Source organism: Aythya marila (assembly GCF_965140915.1).
Source record: "Aythya marila genome assembly, chromosome: 2".
NCBI classification, from domain to species: Eukaryota; Metazoa; Chordata; class Aves; order Anseriformes; family Anatidae; genus Aythya; species Aythya marila.
Window position 1 is genome coordinate 31,131,955 of NC_139043.1, and position 12,609 is coordinate 31,144,563.

The following is a 12,609-nucleotide window of genomic DNA, read 5'->3' on the forward strand; positions in this document are numbered from 1 at the left end:
TTCAAGCCATAGAAGACAGGTTATCATTGATGATAACCTGTATTTTAATTCTCTAATTCTTATCTCATTCAAGTAAGCATGTAAATACCCTTAAGCAACGATCTTAAGAGAAGGACTCTTTGTCAAGGTTTGTAGTGATAGGACAAGGAGTAATGGCTTTAAACTAAGAGGGTAGATTTAGATTAGAGATTTGGAAGAAATTCTTTACAATGAGGGAGGTGAGGCACTGGCAGAGACTGCCCAGAGAAGCTGTGGACGCCCCTGTGTTCAAGGCCAGGCTGGATGGAGCTTGGCCTGGTGGGAGGTGTGCCATGGCAAGGAGGTTGGAACAAGGTGATCTTTAAGGTCCCTTTTAATCCAAACCATTCTATGATCCTATGATCTGACCCTTGACAAAACGGTTCAGCTGCTCTCATCTAGGAAACAGCAATTCAGTAGCAGATAACCCATGAGAAAGGAGACAGGTGAATAACAATGCTTGCCACCAAACTGAAAACTTCAATAAATGGTCAAGTAACTAAAATTAATTCTTCTTCTATTTGGCTAGTTAGTATGCAAAAGTATTTCTTTAAACTGAGTATTTATGAAAGTTACCACATAATTTCAACACTACTTGAGATAACAGAAATTACCTAAAATTCCACCTCAGTAAACAGTGTCATGTTCAGGGGTTAAATAGAACAAAAGTATGGGGATTTGCCTAATTACTTCTGGCTGGTTTAGGAACCAATATTCAGGTAGTATAAAGGAGCAAAGGTGGTAAGGGTTTCTTTTTGTTTTTAACATGAAGATAGGAATAATGAAAAAGTTTTCCGTAATGTTTCTCTACTTGTCAGACAACCTGTGGTAAAATTTCGATTCTATTCAATATCCACTTTTCATAAAATCTATCAATAATACCAGGACATTAGCAATGTGTAAAAGTTAAAGTGTATCAGAATCCAAAGTCACAATCAATACCAGTCTAGCAGATGGACAATTCAATGATCAAGAAATTATCCCTTTCTCACTGAAAGACTACTTGGTGAAACTTTAGTCCATTCTTAACTGAATAGGACCAAATATTTTGATATACTGCTTGTGGATACTTATTCAGTCACAAAAATAACATACAACTTCATCTGATCATGTTTCATACACAGGAGGAATTGTCATTGAATAAGCAGGAGTACCTAATTCCCAGGTATGGAAGAAAACAGCTTCGGCCCCCATTTAAGTCTGATTGCTTCCAAAGAAAGAGGTAAATAAGAAATTTCAGGAAAGACAACTTATGTCTTTCATAGTAAGATATTTTCAGCAAAAATATTCATTTATTAGATACACAATTTACAATAACACTTTTAAAATACCTAATCAGAAAGTATTTTACAAGCAATAACTACCTTCACTTTATCTCATCAGTTCATGTCTTTTTTTCATGTTATTGGTGTTATAGATTCATGATGATGTTACTGCAGTCTCTCTCAGAAACCTCCCTAACAAAATGTCTTCTGGATTCTTCTTTAAAGGTTCTTACTTAGAAGCTGACAAACATATTAAAAGTAAATGTGGTGGCTAGTATGCACTAGTATCAAAACTATCAGAAATACTAAACTATTGACCATACTAAGAGTGTTCAATTTCAGATTATACATACCCTACCATATGCTTCTCAATCAGTGTTTTACTTACACTGACTATCCTCTAATTAGCCCCTTTGAATAACCCAGATTTCAGTTCAATAAGTTTAATATGGTTAAAGTAATTAACATGTTGTACAGAGTCAAATCTCTCACAAGGTTACTACACTTCACTTTAGAAACACCTTCTTTCTAAGGTCTTTCAAATTTGTGAAGTACCATATAATGCTAACCTTAAAAATTACCTCACATGACTAAGGATGTTTCAAGGAACAGTACAATACAGGGATCTTGATGGAGTTCTTTTGCAAATGTCACCTTGCAAGAATGTTTTAGAAGTGTTGAGGAGAAATTTAACAAAACTTGACTGTGAGGAAATAAAACACAGATCAAGAGAAGAATGGTGCTAGAAGTCATCAGTTAAACTGATTTAATAGAGTGATCAAACAAATTCATCAAAAGTGAATTGAATGATCAAAACAAGTCCCATATCAGGATGAATCCTTTCACTTTACTCCCTCATTACCTTGTTTGTGGTCATTTTATATGTAGCTTATTCAAATGCATCACAGGTTCAGATGCCTGACCAACCCAACAGCTAATTGCTTCTACAATCAAAAGCTCCAAAGATGTTGCACATTTTAATTGGTTTTGGCACCAGTCTGACTTTTAAGTTTGGCTTTCATAAAGCTAGTTGTTCGAACATAAATTCTTTGGTTTTTCTTCCTGGACTGGAAGTGTTTCTCATGGTATTATTAATGTGGTTATATGTAAATGTAATAGATATACATAGGAGTGTGTAAGTTGATATTTAAAGTTTGTTTTTGTTATTTTCCCAAAATGAGAAAAATGTGTTCCTAGCAGTACCAGAATAGCTTAAAGAGCGAAAAAAGTAAAACTAGTAGTGGATCTAGTATCAGTGAAGTGGAAGAAGACTTCTGCTCCATCATACAGCTATTCAGACAAGAAGAAAACGTTATTCAACTCTGCCCATGTTTGGTACTTTAAAATGTAGACATGTAATAGATAAAAAATGTGATTTTCCCTACTAAATACAATTATTTCCAAGTAAGAACTGAAAGTACAATATCAAGTTATATTTCCAGATGTAAAACAGCAAGTTTGCTATACAAGAACATCCCATATGAACTGAATACAGAAAACAGATCAATAGACATGAAAAAAACCTACTATAAAAGGTAAAACTACACATACTGGGAAACCTATATTTTTGATCAGTTACTTCTACTCTATTTCTCTAGGAAAGATGTGATCTCATTACATAAGACATAATTAAGAATTACCCCAATATCACTCAAGATTTGTCTTATTACTAAATGTTAATCATCTTTGGGAAAATGAAAATATAAGATAGTCCCATTATTAAGAATAATGGGAAAGGAAAAGATAGTTAAATGCCAGTGGAAGATTCCATCAATATTCTACAGCAATGCTTCAAGAAGCATTCAGTTTGAGTGAAGTGTACTTCCATATCTCTCTGCAAAAAGGCTGATTAACTTTGCATTCACAATTGTGCAAGAATACAACTTACTCTTTAATTCATTTAGACTTTAATTCAGACTTCAAAGTAACAAAAGCATTTCCTCTGTAACATATTTGTAACAATTCAGGCTTACTGAATTCGTAAAAGCTAAAGAAAATGACCTCTCTTTTCTGGATCCAATTTCTCCTCTAATCTAATATAAACATTTTAAAGAGCATCTGTATGATTCCTCTCTATAGCATAATTAAGCAGAAGATGCTTCTTTCTTGGTAACTTCCACACCTGGTGTTAATCCTTTTTAATAAATACTCAAGTGACACAGAAGGTCTCAGTTTCTCTATTCAGAATTTATACCATTTCTTACATGTTGTGACAACAAGAAACTTTAAATTAATCACACAGTTTACAATCACAGAGATGTACTTACTTTTACTTGGCTTTTCAGAGATTCGTGAAGGAGAAAACCTACTTGTGCAACAGCTTCCTTCAGATCAGTGATAATACAAATTTGTTGTGAGAGGTTATCTGTTATCAAGAAAAATAAAAGCCAAAATAATTACTTATCTGCTAAATATAATATCCAATTCATATACTCATGTCTTTTGACTGCTCTTTAAACAAGCCTCCATAAAAGATACACATTTGTTGCATGTGGAAAGGTTTTTTTGTCTGTTTGCTCTTATACATAATTACACACAATATAAGTTCAATCAGATGCATTTAAGATTATTTAAGTAAACGTCTCAGTTTCTATTGTAAACTCAAAGACTTGTTTCAAAAAATAATTGTTAAGCTGACACAGAGTTAGCATTATTAGAAAGTGACTTCTGTAATTAAAACAATTCTTGTGAGTGGAAACAGTGAATTAATCACTGAGGATCCCCAAAAATGATTCTATGAATCAAGGACACTTATTATGGCCAATATCCATTGCATGTCTACAAAAATCACAGTAGCGACTCTCTTTATATTAAGTTAGCAAGAATGGGGTGGGGTAGAGATAGAAGAGAGAACAGTAAATATCTGCATAAAAAACATCACAACCAGATGAAAGTGAGAATAAAAAAATGCATGGCCAGTTCTCAGAGGACAGGAAATCACAGAATATCACAACTGTGGGAGAAATTATCTTCCCATAGATTCACTGGGCAAAAATATCCTGAATGTGCATCAAAGTTGGCTTGTACTTTCTACAGAATAACTTTACAGTCTAAAAGAATGGGTCAATGGGGAAACTATATTGAATTAATTTCTTATCAGCAGAAAGCAACCAGTAGACTGAAATCAAGAGTGCAAAAGCCACGTTAATTTAGTACTGTACAAGGAATGCAGATACCCTACTGATACAAGAAAGATGTACATAATAAAATAGATTGGTATATCTGATTTCAAGAACTCAGATTCTATGGAACTAGGTAATTTAACTAAGAAGGTCAGATTGGAGCTATTACAAAAATCTACACTTGGAAGAAAGCTGTGGAATCCAAAAAGGCACCAACACTTCAACAGTTCTTCTTTAAAATAAGTCAGTTTTCAACAAGCAGTGTCAAATGTAACCTCACAAGAGGCTGCTGAAAGATTCTAACTGTAGAAACCCACCTCACTCCTCTCCCATTCTCCTTAAACCTCTGACTTCCTGTAATGTACATGAGAAGGGAGAGAAGACTCCCAAAATGGTGACTAAGAGTTGCAGGTTAAATTTAATAAAGAAGAAAAGAAAGTGATGAAATGTGAAAACACTGGAGGAGTAATGCAGTGCTAAAATATGAAAAAATGAAAGTAACGATAATGTACACATTGGAAAAATACTGCATGCTTTTAAATGATCAAGAAAAATGTACAGAGAAAATCTGGGAAATCATTGTTTATAAAATCATTATAACAAAGCAATAGTTCTGCTCTAGTTGAGGTTTAAAACACTTTCAATTTAAATATCAACACTATCAAGGGCCAATAAAGTCCTTACGTTAGTTTAGGCGGTCTATTCCTTTGCTGTATTATGGGAAGGAAGGCTGAGTATAGCCTCCCTCTTCAATGAGGCAAAGCCTGTGTCCCACCTCTGAGAAGCTGATCCAGCGAGCTGTCACTCAGCATAGCCACCAGGAATGCAGGGAAGGCAGCCGGATGCTGGCTCCCAGCTCCCTCTGACTTCCTCAAGTCTGCTGGCTACACGCAATATTTCACTCCTGGTTTTCAGGAGTCTGTGTCTGGGTGAATCAGTCAGTCAGTCTGGAAAGCCATGTCATGAACCATGTAAATTATCAGCTAACAAGATTTTGCTTTTCATCAGACCAATTGATAATTCAGACTGGAAGGGACCTCAGTACATCTCCAAACTCCTGCTCAAAGCAGCACCACCTATGAGGCCAGGCCTAGTTGCTCAGCCCCCTAATCCCCTGGATCTTGAAAGCCTTTGAGGATGGAGCCTGCACAACCTTTCGAGGCAACACGTTCAATGTTCCACTGTCCTCGTGGTGAAAGTTTTGCCTTTTATTGAGCTAGAACTTCTCTTGTTACAATTTTTTTCATTAGCTCTTGTCCTCCAACCATACACCACTGTTCTACTTCTCTTCCCCTCTTTCATGACCTACCTTCCTTTTCATCTACCCTTTTTTTTTTTTCCCCTCCCCCCTCTTATTATATTACCTAATCAAAATCTCTCTTGCTTTGGCTTCCTCTTCCTCCACTTATCTTAAACTTATTTCCCTGGAAACCTCCTCTTCCCAACACCTGTCTCCCATTTACTCTTGACTTCTTCCCAGCTGCACCTGATTAAGCAGTAATCCTCCCAACACCGCAACACATTTAACATGAATTCAGAGCATATTTTGGCATGAAATCAAAAATAGTTAAAACTCATTTATACTGCCATAGTTCTGAGCAATTAAACATTAAATTTCTCCATCAGAAAAGTGGAAGGAATTTTCTTCATTGAAGATAAATCAGAATTTCAGAATTCATTCCATTAAATGTCTTTTTCTCTACAGTAGAATCCTTAATGTTGCATCACACAACAAAGCAAAGATTTTCTGGTGGTATTGTTCCTTCCCTACTTCAGGCATCCCTAGTGCAGACACCTGCACCTAAACTGCCCACACCAAGCACCTTGTATATGCAACAAAGAGGCACTTCTAGGAAGCAATTTATCTGACATGTTTCAGTTGTTTGCTTTCAAATAAGATTAATTATTCTCTAGATGACATGGAGTAGATCACCACCAGCTGTTATGGGACTTATCAGTTACTAGTTTTAGATATAAATATTTGATGTCAAAAATATCTGCATTTAGTTGCATGAATCCCAGCTTCACAAAATCTTCCCTTAATATTTTCTGTCTGCAGACTTTGGGTAGTTATGTGCCAATGTTTCTGTTCTTTATCCCCCTATACTATACTGAGCACTTCCTACATGTGTCATTCCCCTCCTCCACATTATTGGTATGCATGAATTTCTTCCATGAAAAAATAGTATTTTTTTCCTAGATGAGGCATTCCTAGCTATAATGAAAGATTTCCTGAGATCAGCTTCTAGAGCATTATCATGTATTGATGTATTTTCACATTAAACTATTTTGCAACATTAAAATACACCTATATGAAGTTATAAATGAATTCAATTTAGTGGTCATTATTTTAGTAAAACTGTCGTTACCCTGCAAGAAATGCCCATTCAAGTCCCACTTTCTTCTAATATCTCATGACAGAAAAACAAGAATTCATATGCACACATCTGTATTTATATAGCAACATTAACTATGTAAATAATACTCAATATACTGATATGTAATTAAATTATTTATGTACATATATTAAAAATAACACTTATAACAACCCTGCAAAAATGCTATTAAAAGGTCATTCATTAATCAGGGGTTTTGCTTGTATTACCTAAATACTCAGCCGAGATAGTCCTCCTGGATTCTCTGCCACTGCTACACTGGTACTAAGAAAATCTGTAGTAGAAGACTACATAATACAGCATGTTAGGCATTTAAGATTATTCCAGCCCAATAAGTGTAGGTAGATTTCAGCAGATTCATTTTTAAAGTGTCACAAAAATATCTAAAAATAAAAATATAATAAAAATATATTTTTGCTAACAGTAAGCCTATAAACAATACACCTTGAAAAAAGTGTTTTCTAAAATCTTCAGAATTTCATAATAAATATGAGAATTTCAGCTGAGAGATGTAAATATTTGAAGTTCTTGGAAATTAAAATGGAGAAAATACACCTTTAGTTTAAATGTGTATTTTAACTTTCAAGACAAAAATCTCTTAAACCTTAAAAATTCTTTTGGGAATCTAGATTAAAATTGAAATTAATTTCCAATTGTTCTATGCCCTGCTTTTGTATCCTGAAAACATCACAACATTAAACTGTTTTAGGTCACATTATTATTCAGTAACACCTGTTATGGTCTTTATCTTAGGATCTGACCCAAAATTATAAAATTAAAAAAGTGTACAGGTTAACAGAATTACCTTTAGTTTGAAAATATACTGTGCTTTCACAAACTACTTAAAGTTTACCCTGAAAAGCACGCCACAAACAACAAGCAATTATAATACCACTGTTTGAATAAAGATCATAAATATCACATCCTACAGAATTAATACCATAAGAATAAAAATACTTAATTGCAAATGGGTAGGTTTTGGCCTACAGACATATTTTTTTCTTTAAATTGCACATATATGTATATCTGTATACATACACTGTATTTACATATCATCCCATTCTTGGTCTGTCATTACAATTCCTACTGTTTTGGAAGCATACTCTGTTCATCAAATAGTTTTAAACTTTGCAGTGATTCCACAATAAGAAATTGGTTTATCACCATTTTCATTTTCTACACAGCAATGGCCTGACTGCTCTGGAAATTCAGTATGGTTCTCCCTGGCATTTCCAGTATCTTATAACAGAGTTGTTTACAGTAGAACTGTAAACATAAGAAAAATGAAATAAGTATTGCCAAGTATCTAGTTCATTCATGCTTAACAGTATGAGTTGAAACTGTTATTCATACAACACAGGTAACCGAAAATATCTAATGATTTTTGTTTACCCATTTCATATGTCTTCGTAGCCACAAAAAAAAAAAAAAAAAAAAAAAAAAACAGCCAAACTTGGCACTGCCTCTACCAATATTAACATACAAAAAAAAAAAAAAAAGAGGAATATTTTGTGGTAGAAGACAAGGAAGAGGGTTGTTTTCATCCAACAGTAACTGTTCTGAAAAGCACCTCCCCACCTGCCAGTTTATTTTTTGTCTCACAGTGAAGAAAAGCCACCAGTTAATGGACACTGAAGTCTGCCCATGAAACTGCAGCCTAACTCTAGCAAGATCAGTCCTTTGCTTAAAAAAAAAAAAAAAAAAAAAAGCAAACAAACAAACAAAAAAAAAAACAAAAAAAAAACTTTTAAAATAAATATTATGTGGGTTCTTCATATAACAAAAAATATATTAAGTAACTCCCAACACCTCTAAAAAGTTCATATATATATATTGATATTTTTCTTTATATTTGCAAAACTTAATTGTGTATACGTCCATACAGCAAGTATTTATACAACCAAATATGAGGGTGAAATACCCAATCTGCAAGTGCACATCTGTGAAAAAGTCATTGGAGAAGAAGGGCCCTTAAGAAAAGAAAAACAAGGAGGAGAGACTCCAAACTCCAAATTAGAAGCAACATTTAAAGTTTACATGTTGAAACTAGAGTTCAAAGATACTTACCCTGAGGGCAGTAGTCCTAATGGAAATTTTTTTAGGATGTTTTGTATTAGGCTGATCTTAACTACATTTCTAGATGAGTCACCCTTATTGTAAAAGGATGTTTTCTTACTTCAAGACTATTAAAAATAGGCGTGTGCCACCTTGTCTGCATTCTCTACAAGTTCGTACCTGCTTAACTAAAGTGCTAAATTTAATGTTTTTAAAAATAATGGTAGGACTCTCAGATTTTCATAATGCAGTTGTAAAAGAGACTTGAGGAAATAAGGAAAATTAATAAGACATGTTTTAAGAAAAGTCTCAGAAGATAAATAACAATCTATTTGCATTAGTAAAGTCTTTCTTCATATTGCCTTGAATGTGAATGATGTACATACCTATACATTTATGAAGTACAAAAATATACGGATGCACGTATGTTTTGCTTATCTCTACCTGAGTCAAGTTTAGAAAGCTGAAATTTGTCTATTATTATTACATCTCATTAGGCCAGCAGTTAAAAATCTAACTGTGTTTCTATGAAACATTTGGGTCTTGTTGCTTACGTAATTACATTTATAATACAGCTGACTGAAGAAACAGTCTCATGATTATAATCAAATGATAATTGTATTTTCTTCAGACATTTAATTGCCAGGTATTTATTACCATAATCATTTTTTGTTTGCTTAGTTACATAATTATAATTTTATATACGAACAAAGAAATGCAAGAAAATGCAAGAGCACCTCAAAAATAAACAGGATAGCAAAATAACATGTCAAATGGAACCACGAGGAACATGTTCCCTAGCAAAACTGTCCACAGGCACTAAAGTAACCTTAATATTCTAGCATAAAAACTTAAGCATTTAAAGATCATTTGAACTAAGCTCATACTTCACAACCAAGTCACTACTGAAAACCAGAAAGTGAACAGTTGGCTGAATAATTCTCATCAAAACAAGTACTGTTAATAGAGCTTAAATGGATTTTCTAAATAAAACAAACAGGTTAACAGAAAAGATAACTGGCATTTTTTGAAGGTAAAGGAAACCAAACTTTCAGTCACTAGTAGGTGATATGAAATGTATCATCTCACAAATAAACACAAATGAAGATGCTTATGAAATTTGGAACACTAACCACAAAATTAAATTAAACACTCTCCGTTCCTAACTTCATCCAGTGATACAATGTGCATCCAGTAAGTTGGATCACTTATTAACAAATCATTTGTGAAGACTCCCTGGTAATGGGGAGCCAGTGCTTAGTCCTTAGCACCCTGCTAGCTCACACATTTAGCTCTTGGGACTCCTCCGGGGGACCCTGACAACATGCCAGGTAGCACACTGAGAGCTGATCCCTTGCAACCCAGTCTCACAGCATCATACAGGACTGTGCCTTCAGGCACTCTACAAGGCTTGAAGCTGGAGTCTGAAGTCACCCAAGTATACGGGACTATACTTTATAGTGTACAAAGCTACATCTCAGTCCTGTGTCATCTTCAAAAACGACACAAAGAATCCCTGTCATGTAGACCACCATCCCACAGGTAACACAGCTTACACCCAAAGTCATATATAGTGTCAGGAACTGGCACTCTCTTCTCCAGTCAACTAGGAAAATCCCAGCAGTACAGCACTGCTGAGGCCTGCCACACCACGCACCTGTACAAAGATCACTGGCACCTCTGCTCAGCAAGGTCACAGACACACTAGTGGCCAATGTCAACAAAATGGCTTTTAGCAAGGCAAAAGATAATAAATTCCACATGGGAAGGTAGGTATTCCTGCCATAACTATTATTCCTGGAAGTTACTAACATTTCCTCATCATCCTAAAGAAGGGAAAAGGGAAAAGAGGAAGAACATATCCAGAAACCCCAGCCCTGAGGATATCTCTAAGGGATCTAACAGTATCTGAAAACCACATGCATGTGGATCTCTTGCTGGACCACTAGCATATTGGAGACTCCTACTAGCCAAGCTTATATCTCTAGTTAATCAAAATCAGCAACCAGGAATTCCTCCCTCTCTCCAGGGACCAGTGAAACACTGCACAGCAGCTGCCACTTTCTTACTGTGGTCACTTCTCTGTCAGTCTCTGTGACGCTTCCATGACACTAGCAGGTCCCTAACACTGAGGCTCAAACAGCACTGAGTAGCTACCACACAGCAGAAAGTTGTGGGAGAAAATACAAAGGGGAAACAACAAGTCAGAGCACTTTACATGGATCTGAGTAGTGGGTTCTGCAGTCCTGAGAAAAGCAGACACAGTTATAAAAGTTAACTATTCAGCTAGTAGTAAAAGTCTAATAGTATGCCTTGGCTTACAGGATGGCTGCCATTCTGGAACGTGACCTGTCCTTGAAGGTTTCCCACAGGTACAGCACAACACAGCAAAACAGAGCTAACAACATTTCTTCTGTAAATCTACAGTTTCTTCAGCAAACTCATGGTTGTTGTAACCACATGACTGAATAATACAATGTGGAGGAACAATAGGATGCTGCTCACTATCTCAAAATATAAATTCTCTCCTTAAATATACTTGAAGTTTTGCATGACTGTCAATAAAATACTTACCTAATTTTAATCTGCATGGCTCAACCGTCTGCTGTAAAAATAAGTCATATTATATCATAGCTGAAGATCTGATATTTGAAGCCTTTTGAAGGAAAAGATAAGGCACAACTGTCAAACTGCAGACTCAGGTGCTAACTGTCTACTCAATTATCTTTAATGAGGTTTTATGTAAGATAAATCTGTTGTGGAGTGTCCTCATTAACTAAGGAGGACTCTTATTATGCTTGTTTGCATAAAGAGTAAAGGATATGTAAGGTTTCCCCTTCCTGAACTCATGCAGCACAGCAAAAAGCACATTTAAACTTACTTACTTTTTCCATACAGGTAGAATAAAAGACTATTGTGGTTACTTAAACAGATTTATTGCATGCTTCCACAGTAACAAAACACTATATAAGTAAAGATCAAGCAAGGGATTAGCCTGATTTACCACCATGCAGGTCTTCATTTCTACTTTAAGCTACATAAATCTTTTGTCGCAACAAACAGCTGGAAAAGACTGTACCAACTGTGATAACATAATGAAACACACATGTAAAATATGTATCTATGAACAACATGAGGAGAATTTGTGCTCCAGTGATAAGTAGAAGAGAAGAGAAATAGAACAGTTAAACTTTGCAAATGTGACTTTCACTTGAATAAACTACACCCTTAATTTCTGGGCTGGCAAGTTTAGAGAAAGCTGTTTAGTAGGGATCTTATTTTAAAATTAAAACACATCTTCTCTGATGAGATTAATGAAGTCCCTATATACATTGAAATGAGTATGCATGAAGGTTGTAGTAGCAGCATTTTTATGTGTGAAATAATACAGTGTGTACACGTTACATAAAATTAGCAGTAAAAACAAAAAAATACTATTAAAACATCTTTAAGCACAATGTTTAAAAAGATTATAAACATGCAGGCACTTCAAAATACTCTACGAAGGAGCGCTAAGACTACATGCAGTCACCATCATGAGGATGAGAGGACATCAAAGGGTGATCGCAGAAGCCATTTTTTCATATTACACTTGTCTCTAGTTTCCCTAGAAGAAGCATGATGATTCAGTTCCACCTTCACAGGAGCTGCCCTGTGAAGGGCATTGCACAGGGCATTTTGCGCAGATGGACGCACAAACAAACTGGCCAGTGGAAGGAAGGAAGCAGGGTGCTCTCTCTCACTCCAGCTACA

General features: G+C 35.2%; 1 protein-coding gene across 6 annotated transcripts in view; it reads right to left on the reverse strand.

The window, feature by feature from the left end:
• The window catches only part of CRPPA (CDP-L-ribitol pyrophosphorylase A), a 127,285-nt gene that overhangs the window by 58,633 nt on the left and 56,043 nt on the right, over positions 1 to 12,609 (reverse strand). For all 6 annotated transcript variants that reach the window (XM_082752185.1, XM_082752190.1, XM_082752189.1 and 3 more), the window contains one exon: positions 3,551 to 3,648. In XM_082752185.1, the coding sequence (XP_082608311.1) occupies positions 3,551 to 3,648 (98 nt within the window). The remainder of the gene's footprint in view (positions 1 to 3,550; positions 3,649 to 12,609) is intronic.